This window comes from Poeciliopsis prolifica, unplaced genomic scaffold (genome assembly GCF_027474105.1).
Source record: "Poeciliopsis prolifica strain line A6 unplaced genomic scaffold, Auburn_PproV2 SCAFFOLD007, whole genome shotgun sequence".
Taxonomy (NCBI): Eukaryota; Metazoa; Chordata; class Actinopteri; order Cyprinodontiformes; family Poeciliidae; genus Poeciliopsis; species Poeciliopsis prolifica.
This window is the reverse complement of record NW_026562382.1, coordinates 6812339-6831168: the sequence shown is the minus strand read 5'-3', so window position 1 is coordinate 6831168 and position 18830 is coordinate 6812339. Positions and strand designations below refer to the sequence as shown.

The following is an 18830-nucleotide window of genomic DNA, read 5'->3' as shown; positions in this document are numbered from 1 at the left end:
AAAGCATTTATAAAAAATATATGCACAGAAAAGTCAGGCACAAATCAACCAAAACTGCAAAGCTTCAACTAAAACTTAGTACTCTTCAATTGCCCTTTTGTCTTTTTTCTTAAAATTAATGTTTCAAAGGTAGGTAGTGTGCACTTGGGTAATATGCTCTATTTCTGCATAACAGCGGTTTAAGAACGGAAAGTAAAACGGTAGAAAGTAAAGCTAATTTGTTTCTGCAAAGCTCTAGATCAGTGGAGAGATCCTGCCTGATTGTGCTGTGAAAAACCTGCCTGATTGTGCTGTGAAAAACCAGCAACTTCATTGTTACAAATTTCTTCTGTTTATACTTTTTCTTAGACTATCGTAACCAGAATAAATACCAAAGTGGTTTTCTAATTACTTTACTAAGGTGGAAAATCTATAAAGACCAAAATGTCTTGCATGTTTTAAATCTAACATCAATGTGATTTTCAACCCTGAGACTTGAGATCATATATAACTGCAGGATCAGCTTCACAATATAAAGTAGGCCATCTAGAAATGCAACACGTTATGAATTCATGGAGTTAAAAATATGAGAAGGATTACAAAATCACCTAAAGTTTTGAGACCACAGTGAGACCTATGACCTACAAATGGAGAAAACGTGAAAACTTCACAAGAATGACCAGCCTATCAAAATTAAGAGATTGACGACGACTCCTTCTGAAGGTGAGAAACAAACCCAGAACCTCTGAAGCACTGGAAGTCCAATCATCTGATGTCAAGGTCAGTAACTTATTGAAACAAGTCTGGACAAAAATGTCATATTCTACGAAGCGAGGCTCACCTCACATTAGTCTGAAAATGATCCTGTTTTTTTTTATTTAATTTGGACTGGTGAGAGAAGAAGACATTTTTGAAAGTTGTGTCATTGATCCTCAAGTATAATGTGACTTAAAATACTCAAGCACACTTCAGTTTTGCAATATAACAATAATTCATAACTCACCACAAAATCCATGTCAGAAGTTTCATTTTGGTCTAGTGTTTTACCCGAGCCATGGATCTTTGCAGCTCCTCCAGAGTTGCTGTTTGCCTCTTGGCTGCTTCAGCAATGAGAGCTCTCTTTGTGGTCAGTCAGTTTAGGTGAAACGTCAAGTCTTCATAGGTTTGCAGTCGAGTTATACTTACATTTTCAGATCCTAGATTGAACTGATGTTCCAAGTTGTGATAAAATTACACAATTACACTATCTACTAAGTAGTTGATGCCAATTGTTTCCTTGTATTAGTTTAACAATGTCACAGTAAAAAAAGAGGCTGAAACAAATGAGTGGCATTTTTGAATGCTTTCCTACTTTTTTGTAGTAAAGTGTGAAATGTGAAGTGAAGCCCGTGACATTTTCCTTCCAAGTAACGTATACGTCCTGCTCTGTTTTGTTGAGTCACATAAAATCTCATCAGGCAGCTCTCTTTGAAATGTCTTGCAGAAGTACAAGTTATATTTATTTATTATCTGTTTTTTTTATCATTTGCAGATCATTGCATTGTTTTCCTTTTACCCTTAAACTGGGATAAGCATTAGCAACAACTTACAGTCAACCTCATTCAGTTTTAGACCGTTTTGCTTTTTCAAACTACAGCAAAATGAATCGAATCTACTTGCACTGGTTGACTCCTACAGACGGTTCTGGTGTTGTACTGTTCCAGCAGGTGCTCGCACACTTTGTCTGGGGCATTGGGGTGTTAATGGATTACTGAAAGGTGTTGACTCAGGTGTGTGTGTTCCTGTGTGCGTGTATTTGTGTAGCACAGTCCCTCAAATTGTGCTGCAGTCTTCCTGAGTAGCATTTCCCCCCTTATGCTCCCACTACCACTCCTCTGTCTCCTGTTTCCTAGCTCCTTTTCCCCCTTTTCCATCCTCACATTTGGAGAGTAATTATTATCAAACACCATCTGCCTCTGTTCTCCCTTTGCAATGTCTTCCCTTTCCTTTGCCTAACACTCACCTGCCCTCAACATGGATATCGGAGGACTGACCACTGTGGTAGCAAATTCTGCGTACATCAACGCACGTGGAAGCATCGATGGCTCCAACCCTGCAGCAGCCCGGGAGAAGAAGTACCACGCTCGGCTCAAACTACCCCACATCACCATCTGTGAGGGCCTCAGAGACACCCTAGATTTGGCCTTTGACTCGATCTGTGTGGAACAGCCGATCGGCAAACGCCTCTTTAGGGAATTCTTGGAAGCGAATAAAGAGTATCACGGCGCTTGTCGTTTGTGGAAAGACATCGAGGACTATGACCTGGCAGAGGACGCTGACAGAGGAAAGAAAGCCTCCAAGATTGTCCAGAGGTACATGGACCCATCAGCCAAACACTTCTGCCCGTACCTTCCTGAGGACATCATAGCCAAGGTAAAGGAAAACCTGGAGGCTGTAGGGGATGATTTGTTCTCTGCATCGCTGGCCAAAACGCTGGAGTACCTCCAAGAGGCCCCTTACACGTTCTATCTGGAGAGCATGTACCTGAAGAGGTTCCTGCAGTGGAAGTGGCTGGAGATGCAGCCCATGGATGCAGACTGGTTCCTGGACTTCCGTGTGCTGGGGAAAGGTGGCTTCGGGGAAGTGTCTGCCTGTCAGATGAAAGCCACCGGGAAACTTTACGCATGTAAGAAACTCAACAAGAAGAGGCTGAAGAAGAGGAAAGGCTATGAGGTGAAAGCCCTGCACTTTTTTTTTTTATATATGTCTGTTACTCAGCTGGCTTTGAAAACACACAATGCCTTCAAAGTTGATTTAGAAAAAGGACTTTATCTTCTTCGTTGATGATAATAAAAAGAAAGTATTCAAAATCTATAAACTTCTAGCACCAGAAAAAATTGTTTCATCTTATATTTGAAAAAAAAAAAGATAAATTCTGTCAAAATAAAAGTTTTCCATCATCAGATAGTCACACCCCACACTGTGTGATTGATCTGTAAGAACTTGATCACATCGTAACGGATAGTGATGGATAGTGAATGCACAGCACCTGAAACGTTGGATGATGTTGCAACCAAGACGTCCCTAGACTGAGATACTGCAAACACAAACACTATGACGACAGCGATTTTTATTTATTGTGCAACATTTTCAGATGTGCATATATTTGTGACTCTTTTATAGTTAAGCAAACATCAGACTTCCTTCTCTTCAATTAGATACGCAAAAGTGGGAACTGGTGAAAGTTTACTTTCCCACGCAGCAAACTGCACGATTTACGACAATTTCAATGCATAGAGCGTTTTATTGCATGAATTTATCACTGGCTTCTTTATTTTGGTAGGCATTACATTCAATTAGCTGCTCTTTTTGTTCCAAAGAAGTCTGAATAATCAAGATATTGATTTGGCTTCATGTATTAGTAAAAGTGTTCTGTGCTTGCCGGGCTGCAGGGGTGTTAATCATCTTTGTCCCTGCCTTTGTCTCGTTTGGCTTTAGCCTGCAGAATTAAACACTGAGACAGGGATAGAGTGATTACTGGGGGCTTTACTGAAAAGCTCCTCTGAAGGGAACTCCTTGCACAGTTATATCTTGCCCTTGACTCGGCTGAGGTCATCTTGCAAAATGCACGTCCCACTTCCTCCCGAAAATGGAAGTGCACTGACGCACAAGGCTCTGTTGTAGCTTTTTGTAGTTTAAAGTCCCTTATCTCATTTTATTAAAATTGCCTCTCATGTTTTATCCCTGTAGGGGGCAATGGTGGAGAAGAGGATTCTGGAGAAGGTCCACAGTCGCTTTATTGTCTCATTGGCTTACGCCTTTCAGACAAAGGAGGAGCTTTGTCTGGTCATGACCATCATGAATGGAGGAGACCTCAAGTAAATTCACTATGCAAACCACACAGTTTTTTTTTTATTCCACTGTTCCAACATAAGAATAACTCATTTGAGAGGGAAGACCTAAAAAAGGCGAGATGAAACTTCAGCAATCATACCAAGTGTAATTTAACTCTAACTTCTGTGCATGAATTTATTTCTCATATCTTTTTGCTTGCTTATAAAATCCAAACTCGTGTTACTCAGATGAAGGATCTCAGCGACATACATGCCAAGCAGAAGGGCACAAGTTCAGAATCGGTTCATGCAAATACGTCCCCGAAGGAATGCTTTATGAAGGCAAAACAAGGCACTCATTTTCAGCGGACGCGAAATGTTTTGTGGGTTCTCCTAAAGCGCTGACCTCTTATCGTCATCTAAAGTTGAAAACAAGTTCAAAATCAGCTTTTTCAGAAAATCTGTTTTTTTTAAAGTAGTTTTCAATTCATATTCACTAACTTAAATGCATTAAAAATATAATTGAGTATTCTATAATGTGTCCATCTATACACAACATTATGAATGCTAGCAGCATTTTTTACATGTGAAGAGTCGTCCTCTGTTGTTTGCTCTGCTCAGGTACCACGTCTACCTGGTGGACGAGAACAACCCTGGGTTTGACGAGCCCAGAGCCTGTTTTTACATCGCTCAGATCATCCAGGGTCTGGAGCACCTCCACCAGAAGAGAATCATCTACCGTGACCTCAAACCAGAAAATGTGCTGCTTGACAATGATGGTAAATGCTCTTACTAAAACCTCAGTGCCTGTAGATCACACCCATCCTCTCCATGCTCTGGTCATCCATTTGGCGTCTGGCAGAAGATTCTGCAGCGTCTGTTGTTGAGCAGCCAGACTCAGAAATAGTTGTCTCCCATGTTGGCTATCAGATTGCTCAACAATGCCATCACTAAAACTGCGTGAAATTGTTGTGTGCTCCACTGTTGTCTTTGTTCAATGACAATAACATAATTCTAAGTAAAAAAAAAAAAAAAACGTTAAATTTTTTGTGGTATTCTGTTAATTTGATTCAAATTTGTTTTAACAGGCAATGTTCGTATATCTGACTTGGGTCTTGCTGTAGAGCTAAAAGAAGGCAAAACAATGACTAAAGGCTACGCTGGAACACCAGGTTAGTCTAATTTTATCTTCTTAACTTTTTTCTGTGTGCATTTCACAGTCGTCGTTACTGGTGTCCCTCCACCTCTAGTTTATTTTTTTACCTCTCTTTCGCCATATTTGTGTCTCTATAACTATAATGGCCTGTCCTCCTTGATGCAACAAGCATGCCTTTTAATGAACAAAATCAAGATTGTGACAGTGAGTTGTCTCCTTCTTCCCCTACATTTGCTCTGACCCACCACTTTGTTTTTCCTGAATAGACATAAGCTCTGTAAAGTTACATTTTAAAAGATTTACTTCACTGATTACTTTTCCACTTGCAGGTTACATGGCTCCAGAGATGCTGAAAGGAGATAAATATGACACCTCGGTGGACTACTTCACCTTGGGGGTGACTCTATATGAGTTCATCGCGGCTAAGAATCCGTTTCGAAACCGAGGAGAAAAGGTTTGGCTCTTTCAGTCTCTGTTGGAGTTTATTGGATGAATGAGCCGGTGAGAGGTTGTTCGTCGTCTGCTCAGGTTGAAAGAGAAGAGATGAAGGAGCGCATGCTGAACCGCGTGGTGACCTACCCGGATAACTTCAGTGAACACGCGAAATCGCTGTGTGACGGGCTGCTGGCTAAAGAGGTTGATCAGAGGATGGGGTTTAAGAACGAATGCTGCGATGAAATCAGAGCACATCCTTTTTTCAAAGACATTAACTGGAGGAAACTCAATGCAGGTACGCAGCCTTCAGTCTTTTCTAGACATACGAAGACCACAAATACTGAGTATCGGAATATTTCTGCATTTATCCCATAATCCAACATAAACTATTGCCTAATTGTGAAGTGGAAAGAAAAAGATGATTTTTTTTTTATAAGTAGAAAAAAAGGCATACATATATATTCAGCCCCTTTTACTCTGACATCCCTAAACAAATTTCAATGCAACTATAACGAGTGAGTAGAGCTCATACTAACTTGTGAGTATCATTATTCTGTGGCAGAATCACAGTATAATCTTAGTCAGTGTGGAAAGAAAATATGCCAAAGCTCATAAAGTTGGTAAAGAAAACCTGAAAGAGGGCACCAAAGATCTGAGACTGGTGGAGAACGAAGAAACAACACAAACAGGCAGACGTATAAGGGGTTAAATGTTAACGGGTGCCACACTTTTCAGACTTTTATTCTGTAAATTTACGTATATCATTTTCCTTCTGATTCACAATTGTCTACTGACTATCACAAAATCTCAGAGTTTATTAAGTTTATGTGTTGGTAATTCAAATGTAACAAAATGTCAAAACACTCAAACATTCATTAATGGCTTATAAAGTCTCAGTAGGTACTAGTAAAGCTTTAACACATCTATTTTTTCTGAACTCCTCAGGTATTCTCCCGCCTCCGTTTGTCCCCGACCCTAAAGTAGTCTACGCCAAGGACCTGGATGACGTTGGGGCTTTCTCCTCGGTGAGGGGTGTCGCTTTGGAGGATCCCGATAAGACATTTTTTGACGAGTTTGCTACAGGCAACATCTCCATCCCCTGGCAAGAGGAAATGATTGACATGGGCATTTATGGAGAGCTGAACCTCTGGGGGCCTGAAGGCACCATCCCAAACGATCTCCGCAGAGAGTCCATCCTGGAGCAGCCAAAGTCCTCAACTTGCTGCATATCGTAAAGTCATGGACACAAACTGAAAATAAATGCAGTTTATAGACTTGTATTTCTTTAGAAGAGGTCTCATTAAAGCCCCCGGGAAGGACAAAAGTGTCTTCTGAGCTTTCTGACTACAGACGGAGAACTTTTTGACCTGTTTTCCTTTCCTGGAAATGCAAAGGACAAAATAAAGGTGAAGCTTGAATTTGGAGAGGACTTCATTTAGCAATTCCAAACAACGTAACTTAATTTCATGTGGTCATGTCCTGACTTCACACAAGGCGTTTTAAAAATCCCATTAATAGTTTTAGTAATTATGCATCTGGTGCTGTCAGTAATTTTCTGAACATTTCAAAAGCTTTTTTTCTTTTTTCTTTTTGTTGACATGCTGCTATAGAGTACATGCCATTTATGTGAAAGTGTTTTTTTTCTTTATAAGTTATAAAACTGATTTTATTCCACGCTGCAATGCCCAAAAAGCTCAAACTTTCACGCTTGTTTTTAAATATTTCTTAAACATTTATTTATTGATCAACTATTGTCACTTATAATGAATAACTGTGAATGCAACACTATGTCGGGTCGGTTTTTTCTGAGGTAAACAATAGGAAACCAATTATTTCTAAAAAAAAAAATTATATTGTTCAGAAGTAGAAAATGTTTCAAGAGATTAAAATAAAAATAGTTTATTCATATGAAATTTTGTGTCAGGAACTTTGCATTTGCAATATGGTGTTTAGACTCCAGTCAAGGAATGTCATCCAGGCCCATATCAAAACTGAAAGGGTACTTGGAAAGTATTACCGTGATTTCATTTCATGTGATATTACTGGAAAATACGAATCGTATGATTATGGAACAAGCCAAACGTTTCCCTGCACTGATTTAAATCAACAAAAGAAAAACAAATTTAGGAAGTTCTTGAGCTGGTTTTGAGCTTTTACATCTCGTTTGTTCACTCCTTCGCTGTGGCCTTGTATATCCACACATTCTCCTGCGGTACCTCAACAAGCAGTGTTGTGTTGAAACTGCTCTTAAAGCTCTCTGCGAACCTCAGGTCTGACTGGAACCTAATTTTGTTCGCCCAAAGCAGGGTTGTCCCACTCCCTGGTCTGCAGAAGTGAAGCATAGTGTTGAGCAGTTCCCCAAGGAAGTCGTGGTGATACACCACATCAGCGGCAAGCACATAATCGTAGCGGTAGGACGGGAAGGGGAAGTCTCGCTCCAGCTCCTGGCCCCAGGAGAGGGCAGCCACCTGGGGGATGTAGCGTGAACGCCCCTTGGTATTCCGGCGAAGGTTGAAGGACAGATTGGACAAGATGTCAGGCAGATCAGTAGCAGTCACCCAGGCACCTGGTGGAGACATAATATTTTATTTTTGTTTGAGTGATATACTTTTAAAATGTACTAAAATGCCCCCCCCCCAAAAAATACAAAAATCAAATGAAAACTAGAAAAATTTGCATTGCTGTAAGCTCAATGTGTGGTGAAAATTGCAGAAGCGTTTTAAGCCGACCGCAGAAGAATTGCAGGAATATGAGAAAGAAGGAAAAGCAGCAGAAAAAGCAAAAATAGTTTCTGCATAAAACATTTATTGGAAAAACTGTTGAAAATGAGTGAAAACTTTAAGTCAGTGTAAAAATCCCAGCTATGGAGTCTCATAAATTGGTCCAGAAGACTGCTTACAAAGCCAGATTGTAAGGCCATCCGTTCAAGAGCAGTGAGTGTGTTATAGTTTTTAGCTAATATGTCAAACATTGTGGATGAATGTCAAGTTTTATAATTTTACTCCCCCTAATGTGCAAGCAAAAGTTTGTAAATAAAACAAAACAAAACAACTAAAGCTAGCTAAAATACTTATAGTAGCATGTAGGCTATCGCGAGCATGTTGATCTGATGTAACTTCGCACAGTACGCAACAAACTACATTACAACTAAAATTAGCTACAAAGCTAATTAATGCTAAATTTAGCTACAAAGCTAATTAAAGCTAAAATTAGCTAAAAAGCTAATTAAAGTTAAATTTAGCTACAAAGATAATTAAAGCTAAAATTAGCTACAAAGCTAAAGTATTCACCCCCCAAAATTAAAAAAAATAAAAATTTAATGAGCCAATAAAAACAACTCAAATTCAACAATATCCATCCATACCTTTTCATGAATTTAAAAATAATTCATTCAAACCATGTAAACACAAACTTACCTAACAAACTTGCCACTATGGAGAGTAAGCCAGTTCCTGCTCCAAGCTCCAGCACTGCTTTGTCCATCAGGTTCATTTGTTGCTGGTTGTTTTCTAAAAACTGACAGAGAGCTATTGCCTATAAAGAGACAAGTTTTTATATTTATCAGCAGTGGAAGTTTTTGATATGGACCAGCTAGCTAGTTGTAAAGAACGGCATCAGAAAGAGGAAGACCGCACGAATATAAAATAAAAAACAAATTAGGTGCACATTTTGTACCAGTGCAGTCAATGGACTTCTGCCACTCCATTATTGTTGACAACAGTATCACTATTTAACTTGCTTCGTATGAATTTGCACTGCATCTTAAAATTCAGACAATCCCCAGTGTTTTGATTGGTTGTGGGGTGGCAGTAAGCATGCCTCACTCAGGGAACCATTCATTCAAAAGCCATGGCTGTTGTCCAGTGAATTTGTAGAATGGTGATGGAAGGACTCACCCCAGGCCAAATCAGAGCGCCGTATGAGTCCGTGGACTCCCGGATGTTGACTTCATGACCAACAAAATGAAAGGACTCCTTTCCCAGGGGATAATAAACGCTCGGCTCCCACACATTTCTCCTGTCCAAACCCTCCCTTGTCATCATATCTTGGTCTGTCAAAGCTTCAGCACGAGACATCACATACATTTATATATTTGCATCTATCAGGCTTTGTAATGAGTAACTGTCTAAAACTATTTCTCTGTACTTTTCAGTGACAGCTTGTCCTGATAAAGTGAATTGTGGTTTACCCAGATCAGTCATTTCTTCCTTGCTCTGCAGTTTCTCATCATGACTCATGATTTCTTTCCTTCTGCTTTCTGAAGTCTTTGGTAGAAAAGGCTGGCTGGCTGATAACAATCCTTCCATGTCTTCTGGACAGTGTTGAGAGATGAGAACGTCACAAAGTGATAAACATCTTCATACAAATATTGAAAATCTCCCAATGTGCTGAAGTGCAGAACAGGTACGGAAACATAGTTTTTAACACTTTCATTTTCTTTTCAACTCAAAACGCATATTATGTTGTTCTTTAGCCATCTCAGTACGTGGAATAAAAATTCTTAGTTGAAATGCCAAATTTCATAAAATGTGAAACATACCTTCAGGAAGCGGTATTCTCCTCTTCTAATTTATGTTTTTGCCAGAGTGCGCACCTTTGTAGGTTGAGTCCATGTCTTTATAGAGGCGGCTTCATCTGCTCTCTGTGACCTGAAGCAGGGGTCTCCCCTCCCCTCCCTACGCTTCAACAGCAGCTTGCACTGTGTGATGCTATATCCTCTGCTATGCCACACATGTGCAGAAGATTACATGATTGAAACCGACTCCCATGCACTCCCACCTTTCATCCTTTTCCTCACATCTTCTGTTAGACCCAACCAGTTCTCTTGATTTGGCTTGACAATATGTGAGTTATTGTGCCTTTAAATTTAATAATGTGTGTCATACAATAATTATTCCCTTCTTCTAGTGTAAACCTGCTCACAAAAGATGGAGGCAACCAGATTAAAAATAATGTTTGGTTAACTAAACAACTTTATACGGGTCTCTAAATGTAAAAATTCAAAGCACAGATTTCTTTTGGCAGATGTTTGTTTTAAAGTTTTAATTTGACCATGTTTGTATATGCTTATATCTATTAATATAATAGGTATATTTTGGAGTGTCCCGTCTAGAGTCCTGAGTTGACTCTTATTGAGAGTCTCTGGCGTGAAAAAAAGATTAGGGTGATGGCAAAGAAGCCTCTCATCCTCCATGCATGTGCTGTGATGCCATTAAAGAAGGATATCCATATGTAGTTTTTCTCAAAAACAAATCCCACATTCAGAAATTGTTTTTACCATGCGTCTCAGTATCTCTAATCATATATCTACCGCTAATTTCAACGAAAGCATTTCTCATGTTTTACATTGAACTATTTATGGCTTACCAGAAAGTCTGGTACGGTGCTTGTCAGTTCTGTCAACACTAGCCTGCATGTTTTAAGTGTTTCCCTGCTGCCACATGCCTCAGTGACATAATTGGGTGATAAATGGGTTTCTGCAGGAGGAGTTTTTGCAGTTATTATAAAGAAATTTGATGCTGCAGAAACATACTGTATACAAAACACAAGGGATTTCCCTCATCCACAAAATGCCAAGTTCCGGTGTCATTCAACCAAAAGAAATAGTTAACACTACAATTAGATTCAAGAGTTAAGTGTTGGTACATAAAAACATACTAAAAGACAATTCCCTAAAGCTTGTTTTGGGTGTGATGTTGCTAGCAGCACAGTCCAGCCTGCTGACTGAGAGCGGACTCGGTGACGGCGTTGTAAGCCAGGCTGTCCAGGTTTAGGTGAGAGGATTCACAGCTTCGGTGAATTGAGCTCACAAACACACAGAGTGGAGCCGGCAAACAGGTGGCGGTGCTGCATGAAGCTGGAAAATGGCTTGAACTGACAGATGGTGAGCACAAACAGTGAGTCACTTTCATTTAAACAGCAACACTAATAATCAGTGAAGGTATTATGGAGGAGGGGGATTTCCATCACTGCAGAGCAACAAGATCCCAACAGGAGGAATATATGGCTCTCTGTTCTAAGCATGTGAAGAAATTAAATGTATTGCACTGACTCACAACAACAAAAACAATCCTTTCCGATGATATGTAGAGTCCATAAATTAACGTGAGCTATTTAAATACTTACTGTACACTAAAGCCGTAAGGGCTATTCCTATGAGTAGCAGAGCTCACATGCCCATTTATTCATGATCTCTTAATTCCTGCAGCCATAACTTTTCCTGGTAGGAGAACAGTGGAAAGCCTGAGAGAACCCATGTGGCATTTTGAACAATAGTTGAGAAAAGTCCCTGTCATCTGAATATTAGGAATGGTGGTGAGAACGCGGGTGTGCATGTGTGTGTGGTGATAATTCATGCATCCATAGGTGGAGCAGTCAGCAAATACAACAGCAGGATAAAGACCTTAGAGTTTGTAATCCTCATCTCTGTGTGCAAAGGTCAGGAAAAGATTGTGTATGGGTCAGTGGAAAATGAGTCACACAGCAGCATGTAAGGCACAGCGGGCTTATAGTAGCTCTATTTGCAGCAGGGGAGTGTAAATATATTAGTAAATGGGTTTTAATCCGCAGTAACATTAAAAAGAGGGCGAGGATTTCTATTGAATGAACAAAGATGCTTTCTGAACGCAAGAGTGTGATCACTTGTGATCAGTTTAGCAAACACATTTGTAGTTTTAAGCTGACTGTTTGTAACAAACATAACCTGGTTTCTCACCAATCTACATTCTGGGGGTGTACATTATGCAAATTGATTAGACAGACTATTAGTGTTTTGCTTGGCAGTTGCATCAAATACATAATTTATGAAATGCCCTGCATTTGACATACAATTAAAATTTGTCATCTCTATTTCCTAATCAGCAATGTGTAGTTTTAACTAATCGAGGATATCGGAAACAGCTGCAGGAGTTAAACCTAATCTAAGCCTTTTTCAGGAACATTTTCTCAATTCGTTGTATTTAAAACAACTAATAGAAAACCAATAACCTGCACTTTATAAATGTAACTCATGACGAGATTAACAACTGAAGATTGTAATTAAATCACCTTCACTCCCCCAAACTGTACTCATTATAAGATGGTTACATGAATATTAAATTAAACTTTAATTTATACAGATTGAAAAAAAAAACCCTTGTTAATAGTTTATTCTTGAATCTTATGTTATTCTGACAGCAAATATTAGATTTTTTTAAGCGTATTTAAACCTTGAACATACAGTGGTCTAGACGTGTACTTATAAACATGCAGTAACAGTGTAATTACATGCTACCTCATGCTGGTATTCACAACAATATAATCACTGCTAAAAAGTTTTTCTTTATCAAAAAGTTTATGTTTTTTTAAAAATCAAATACATTGAGAAATAACTCAAGTATGAGGTTTGAATTTTACCCCAACCAGCTGATGCCATAAAATCAAACGTTGCTGTAATATGATTGGAGCATCTGACATGAAAATGTTACAAGTGAACTTCACCCATTTTCTAAAAACAACATCGTTTGCCAATTTACAAAACTAATCCTGGTTGACAACCAAAAACCACATGGTTTTGACTGAAATATTGACTTATCTATTTTTCTTTGTGGACTAATTATTTAGTCTAAAAAGTTTGTTCCTAATACAGACACAAAGCAATGGATACAACTCTGAATTAAGCAAACATTCAGGTAAAAAAAAAAAGAGTAGCTTGTTGTTCTTCCTCTGAATTGACTAAGCAGGGTAGGAGCAGACGAAAGCCTGAGGTTCCCAACATGTGAAGTCATTAAACTTTCCATTTCCTGAAGGAACAGAAACAGACAAAAATCAAATCATGAGTAAAAAGTTAAGCGTTCCTTTACTGCCACTTTTAATATTTAAATAATAAACTAAACATTTGGAAACTGCCATGTACTGTGTCTTAAAAATAATTCACTCTATCAAGCAAATTTTAAAATCAGGTCAAGACAACTTGAGTAAATAAGACAGTTAACCACCATTTCACTTATTAATTGAAATAAACAAATACACAAACCAACTTGACCATATATGAAAATATGAACGATTTACTGTTCCTTAAAGCAAGTAGCTAGTTTTGTAAACTTTAGTGGCCGTCATCAGCCAATTAGACTTCATCAAACATGGAGGCTAAAATTCAGTGTTGAATTATGGAACTCATATCCAATAATGTAGGTTTGCAGAATTGATCAAACACAGTTCACCTTTCTATGTTTAGAGGGAAACCTGAGGGAAAATCTGTTCATGTCGTTGCTTTTAGCTCTCATCCTGTCCACGCACGTCTGCTCTGCCTGCTGTCCCCCTCATCGATATGGGAGAAATCAGTAAAATATGTGTATTTGCTTAAAGAAGCAGCATATTTTGTGACAATAAACCACAGGGGAATGACACTTTCTTTAGTTTCCTTACGCTAAACTCACTGTTTAGCTGCACCGCTTCATATCCAGTTAGGTAAAGTTAGAAGTTATCCGGTTTGATCACATAAATTAAACAGTCATTTTAAGAACTGCTGACATCTTTAAAATATCTGCTGATAAGTTTTTAAACTATAGTACAGACTTAAGGTTTTTGTCCTGCATTTCTGAATAGAAATCAAGCTGCTTTTCAGATATGAAGGGAGGTTTTTTTGTTTTTTTAAAGCTGCTGTTCCATCACAGCAGGAGATCACATCCTTCATGTGAATTATTATCAACAGGAGGCAGAGCAGGATGCAAATGGGTTATGGAAAATATCAGTGTGAAGTGTTTTCAGTAAACTCCTCAAGAGGCTTTACAAGCTGCAGCAAACAAGCTAAAAACATAAGAAACTTTATCACAGCAAAGTTTTTCAGCATAATGAGGCACTAGTATTAGTTGGAAACAACCTGTAATTAAGTTGTGTTTGTGTGAAACACTGTGTTCAGCTTCAATCAATAAATCAACATGTGCCTAAAAACGTTTTTTTTTTTTTTTTTTTTTAATAAAAATATTGAAATTTGAAAAAAATATTTCCAACCTCAATTGAAATCTCAAATTTGACCAGCAGGTCATCTCTTACCGAGAATTTCCACGCAGTTCTCCACCCCGGCTGTGTGATTCGGTTCGCCGGGGAGCCAGTCTTCATAGCTCCAGCGGGATCCGTCCAACCAGACGAAGCGTCTCTGCAATGTGACAAAATAAGCATGAGAACCCGTCACTCCTCCACTTGAGGAATGAACCGTCCGAACGATGCAGAGCGATGCAAACATTAAGGCCTCTTGTTAAAGTTAAGCTAAATTATCTCAGGACATGTTGACAAGTGTGTGAATACAGAAAAAAACCTTAGATTGAACAGTAACAAAGTAATAATTTAAACCTCAGTGAATCATTTCTGCTGCTTGTGTCTTGTGTTTGTTTGGAGCCTGGATTGAACCCAGAACCTTTTTAATGCAAAGCACTATGCACCAACATCAGTATATCTGACAACTAATTTAATTAAAAAAATAATAATAATAAAATGGAAATATAAAAAGATGCTAAGTGAAATGTTGGGAATTGATTTTAATTTAAAATTCTACGTAATGAATATTTTTGAAGAGTCGTGATTGTCAGACATTTTGTCTTTAGGAAAGTTGGAATTACACAGAATGCAATAATAACTATAGAAGAAGCATAAAAATTCAAGCGTGGACAAGGCAACAGGATGTTTGGTTGATAATGTGGTGGCTGACAGGCTTCACTGAAAGTGAGCCTCCAAATAAAACATCGTGCAGGTTCTGCAGCTGACGAGATATGAAGTTGTGAAGAATACACACATCTAGTCGTCGTCCTCCAACCCAGGTCCGTGTGTATCCTCCGCTCTGCCGCATAAGACTCATCAGCTCTTGGTGGACGAGTTGGGTTGTGATGGAGCCCAAGTGACCTCCTGGAAATTGTTCTTGGCAAAAGAGCTACAAGAAAATAAACAGACGGAGGGATGTCGTGTGAGATCATCTCGAGTTTGTGAAGAAATCTTAAAACATAAATAATTTCAATCGGGAAGAAATGACGTATTAATAATATCACCTCGGCATCTTCGTAATTGAGAGGCCCTTTGAAGAACTGGTAACACTTCCCATCAACAATCATACCGGGACAATAGCGCTCCCCTGTGGCAAAAAGGAAAAATGCAAGATTTTCTTAATTGCGGGATAATTTAAACATTTAAACGTTTTAACATTAACTGCATTCATTTTTGTGGTTACCAATGGCCTGTCTTAAAATATAAGATCATCTACTATTCGGAAATATAAGCTTGTGCGCCTTTAAAAAAAGGAAAAAAATAAAAAAATATGTGCTTCTACCCAGATTTTTATTGTTCTTCTAAAGATGGCCTATTCTATTCTATTCTATTCTATTCTATTCTATTCTATTCTATTCTATTCTATTCTATTCTATTCTAGACATTACATTTTATATTTAAACAAAACTGAACAAAAAATAAATTCCTTTATGCAACCTCATCTATAATAACAGAATTAAGCTCTTAAACACGTCCAGTAGTTGAAATCTTAAATAAATCCAACAGTTCCAGTGTGCTGCTTAATTTAAAAGAATAATGTTTCATCTCCTCTCACCTTGCATTTGTATATCATCTTCCATCATCATTGGAAGACCTTCATCTTCCATTCCTTGCCCCTCTGGGAATTGCTCTGGTGCTCCATCCCTTGCATACATCTCCATTCCTGCCTCTTCCTCTGGGAAATAGTTTTCTGACAGAGGCATCGTCTGCTGCGCCGCTGGATCCAGCGGTTCCTCAACCAGAACCGCAGCATCTGGTGTGTCTTCTGGATTTTGCTCTCCTGTTAACTCTGGTTCCAGCTCCAAGATTTCTTGCTCATCTGGAACATTATTTTCATGTTTCTGCATCAAATCTTCCTCTCTGTCTACCTTGTCCTCCTCCTCTTCTACCTCCTCCTCTGGAGAATCCTGTTCCTGAAAAGCCTCTCTGTAAGCCATTTCTTCTTCTGACATCTCGCTCACTTCCTCTGCAGGCATGTCGGCATCGTCCAGCGGCTCTAACTCCATCACAGCGAGGGGTTGCCTCTCTTCATCTTCCATCTCTGCACTTATTCCTCCATCGAGCTCCGCTTGTGCCTGAAATGTCTCTGGAGATTCTTTTGACTCAGGTGTCTCTTCTGGTTCCAGCTTCATGTGAGCTCCAACATCTACCCTAGGAGCTGATTGCACCTGAACACCAGGGTCTATTTCTTCTTCTTCTTCCTCCAGTTCATATTGAGGTTGTCCTTCGACTTCAACATTAACGTCAGACTCCACCTGAAAGTCAGGACCCTCTACAGGCTCTGCCTCTCCCTCTGGTGCTGGTTCTTGTTCTGGTTCCAACTCTTCCTCCACCGGGACCTCATCTGGTTTGGTCTCAGGTTGAGAGACCAAACCAGATGATTCTGGTGCTGGTTCTTGTTCTGGTTCCAACTCTTCCTCCACCGGGACTTCATCTGGTTTGGTCTCAGGTTGATCCTCTTTCTCTTTCTGTTCTGCTGGAGCCGTTTTCTCCTGCTGTTCTTTGGGATCAGGTTCAACCCGCGGTGCAGGATGCTCCACCACCACATGCCCCAGGGCGGGTACCCAGTCCCCGGCCACTGGCGGCTGGTTTTTGTCTTCTGCAACTGGATCTTTTGGGACTGTGGGCATTCCCATAGCCACTGTAAACAGAAGTTGTGAGAATATTGGAAGAAAAAAAAAAGCTGAGGTTATTAACAGTTGATATAAATGGTCGTTGATAAAACCATTATCAACGGGATACCATTTATTATTTTTTGGGGATTTTGGATGAAAAAAACAACAGAAAATAATTCACCATTTGGAGTTGGAAAAAAAATATGCTTACAATTTTCAATTTTTCTTTTACAAAAACAAATCTCAAAACTCCAAGTGGATATTTTTCAAAACATTTTCATCTCAGCTGAAGCCTATTGCAACAAATTGTTTTCAAAGAGACACTTATAGTATGTAACTTAAGACTGTAGACTTTATAGCTTTAACATAAAACCCAACAAAATAGATTGCAGTTTGTGCTTGCAATGTGAAATAATAGAAAAATAAAGTTAGGAGGCATGAAAACAACCGCCATCCTTTTTGTGTTGATATTAAATCTGTTTTGAAGCTGCTTGGTAGGAGAGGACATTTTACAGTCACTGCAATAAAATTTAAATCTGACCCTTCGTCGGTGAGGGAAGTTATCTGGAAAATAATCTATTCTTTTTATAAGTGCTGTAAAAGCAGCAACCCTTTCATTATTGAATATTTAAACTTACATTACACTGTTAGTAAGTTTCTGACAGAAGACTTCACTGCAAAACAGCTCAAAACTACGGTGCATGGAAAAGTGTAGTAAGAGAGACTCGTAAGCTGCCAGTAAACGGCACAGACGGACAGGAGAGGATTTAGTCTGTTCCTCTCCTGGGAAAATGAAAACTCTCATACCTGTAACGCTCACGAAGAGCAGCACCAGCGTCTTCATCTTGATTTCTAAAATTTGCTTCAGTATTCCCGATTGAGACCGTTTCAAATGTTGTCTCTCTGCTCTCTGACTTGAACAATAGCTTTATTTCGTTCTTCTAGTCTTTTTAAACAGCCCTTATCCTGCCTCCTTTTTTATTTCTTTTTGTAAATCATAAACCTCATAACCCTGACCTGATTTTGTCAGGCCATATTTTTTTCAATTTTTTTCTTCCTCTTGGCATTGGTTCAGACACAGGTATTAGGGGAGAAAGTTTACACTCTCTAAATAAAGACAAAAACTCCTGAATGCACAAACTGATTTATAACACAAGCTCGGAGTATTTAGAGTTTTTAAACTTTAGTATTTAATTGATAGTTGTTTATAAAGACCACAGAAAAAAAAGCTGTTTTAAGTGAGTCTTGTACAAAGATTTGGACATAAAATTCAGAATAGTTTTTAGAAAATTGCATGAAAATAGTGATTATTTAAAAGGACAGCTATGGTAATTTTGATCTCAACTTCCCAGGAAGCAAACCTATTTACTGGTAATCTGAAGCTGGACTCTGACCTTCAAATGAAAAATAATAATTAACTACCTGTCTCGTGGCCTGACTATCTTTCTTCCTTGTGACTTTGACGTCTCAAATCCTGTAGAGATAACTGGCCAGGAGCATGTAAACGCTGCTGTGTTGAAAGTTTCTAATTTTGACCTGTAAGTTTTTAGTTTCTTGTGGGCATAAATCGGATGCAACTTAGGCTAATGTCGACATTGAAGATGGATGAGGACCCAAATGAAATAAAAATAAATAGGACATAATAGCAACATGTTTCCTCGCAGAGAATTTGTGAGCAAACATATTTGTAAGATTTCTTTTTATCTTTATCACACACCTGCATGTGGCGCTAACACACAGAGTTATTTTTGGTAAAGATGTTCATATGTAAGGCCCACAGCATCACACATCCTCCACTTTACTTAATAGTGATAATTC

General features: G+C 38.9%; 3 protein-coding genes across 3 annotated transcripts; 1 reads left to right on the top strand and 2 right to left on the bottom strand.

The window, feature by feature from the left end:
* The first annotated feature begins 1796 nt into the window (after nt 1–1796).
* Nucleotides 1797–7241, top strand: LOC129361472 (rhodopsin kinase GRK1-like). Its single transcript, XM_055032336.1, has 7 exons — nt 1797–2691; nt 3709–3836; nt 4413–4570; nt 4880–4963; nt 5277–5401; nt 5476–5677; nt 6328–7241. The coding sequence occupies exons 1-7, from the start codon at nt 1993–1995 to the stop codon at nt 6615–6617; spliced, it is 1686 nt and encodes a 561-aa protein (XP_054888311.1). The 5' UTR covers nt 1797–1992; the 3' UTR covers nt 6618–7241.
* A 133-nt stretch (nt 7242–7374) lies between these two features.
* On the bottom strand, nt 7375–10140 carry mettl21cb (methyltransferase 21C, AARS1 lysine b). Its single transcript, XM_055032346.1, has 5 exons — nt 9923–10140; nt 9572–9691; nt 9279–9442; nt 8799–8916; nt 7375–7948 (listed from the first exon to the last, which is right to left on the bottom strand). The coding sequence occupies exons 2-5, from the start codon at nt 9687–9689 to the stop codon at nt 7551–7553; spliced, it is 798 nt and encodes a 265-aa protein (XP_054888321.1). The 5' UTR covers nt 9690–9691; nt 9923–10140; the 3' UTR covers nt 7375–7550.
* A 2375-nt stretch (nt 10141–12515) lies between these two features.
* si:ch211-160b11.4 (retinitis pigmentosa 1-like 1 protein) lies at nt 12516–17953 on the bottom strand. The gene is made up of 6 exons (XM_055032337.1): nt 17820–17953; nt 15953–17038; nt 15402–15484; nt 15152–15286; nt 14416–14518; nt 12516–13163 (listed from the first exon to the last, which is right to left on the bottom strand). Exons 1-6 carry the CDS (start codon nt 17854–17856, stop codon nt 13096–13098), a joined length of 1512 nt encoding a protein of 503 aa, XP_054888312.1. The 5' UTR covers nt 17857–17953; the 3' UTR covers nt 12516–13095.
* Nucleotides 17954–18830: the final 877 nt, after the last annotated feature.

What these genes read in the sequence shown, in the direction of transcription:
- LOC129361472 (XM_055032336.1), top strand. Translation starts at nt 1,993, where the DNA reads ATGGATATCGGAGGACTGACCACTGTGGTAGCAAATTCTGCGTACATC. An exon ending in AGAAGAGGAAAGGCTATGAG is followed by an intron (nt 2,692 to 3,708) that starts GTGAAAGCCCTG and finishes TTATCCCTGTAG; the next exon opens with GGGGCAATGGTGGAGAAGAG. An exon ending in ATGAATGGAGGAGACCTCAA is followed by an intron (nt 3,837 to 4,412) that starts GTAAATTCACTA and finishes TGCTCTGCTCAG; the next exon opens with GTACCACGTCTACCTGGTGG.
- mettl21cb (XM_055032346.1), bottom strand. Translation starts at nt 9,689, where the DNA reads ATGGAAGGATTGTTATCAGCCAGCCAGCCTTTTCTACCAAAGACTTCA. An exon ending in GGAAGAAATGACTGATCTGG is followed by an intron (nt 9,443 to 9,571) that starts GTAAACCACAAT and finishes CTCGTGCTGAAG; the next exon opens with CTTTGACAGACCAAGATATG. An exon ending in CATAGTGGCAAGTTTGTTAG is followed by an intron (nt 7,949 to 8,798) that starts GTAAGTTTGTGT and finishes TGTCTCCACCAG; the next exon opens with GTGCCTGGGTGACTGCTACT.
- si:ch211-160b11.4 (XM_055032337.1), bottom strand. Translation starts at nt 17,856, where the DNA reads ATGAAGACGCTGGTGCTGCTCTTCGTGAGCGTTACAG. An exon ending in GCTCTTCGTGAGCGTTACAG is followed by an intron (nt 17,039 to 17,819) that starts GTATGAGAGTTT and finishes TTCTGTTTACAG; the next exon opens with TGGCTATGGGAATGCCCACA. An exon ending in TTGGAGGACGACGACTAGAT is followed by an intron (nt 14,519 to 15,151) that starts GTGTGTATTCTT and finishes GTCACATTGCAG; the next exon opens with AGACGCTTCGTCTGGTTGGA.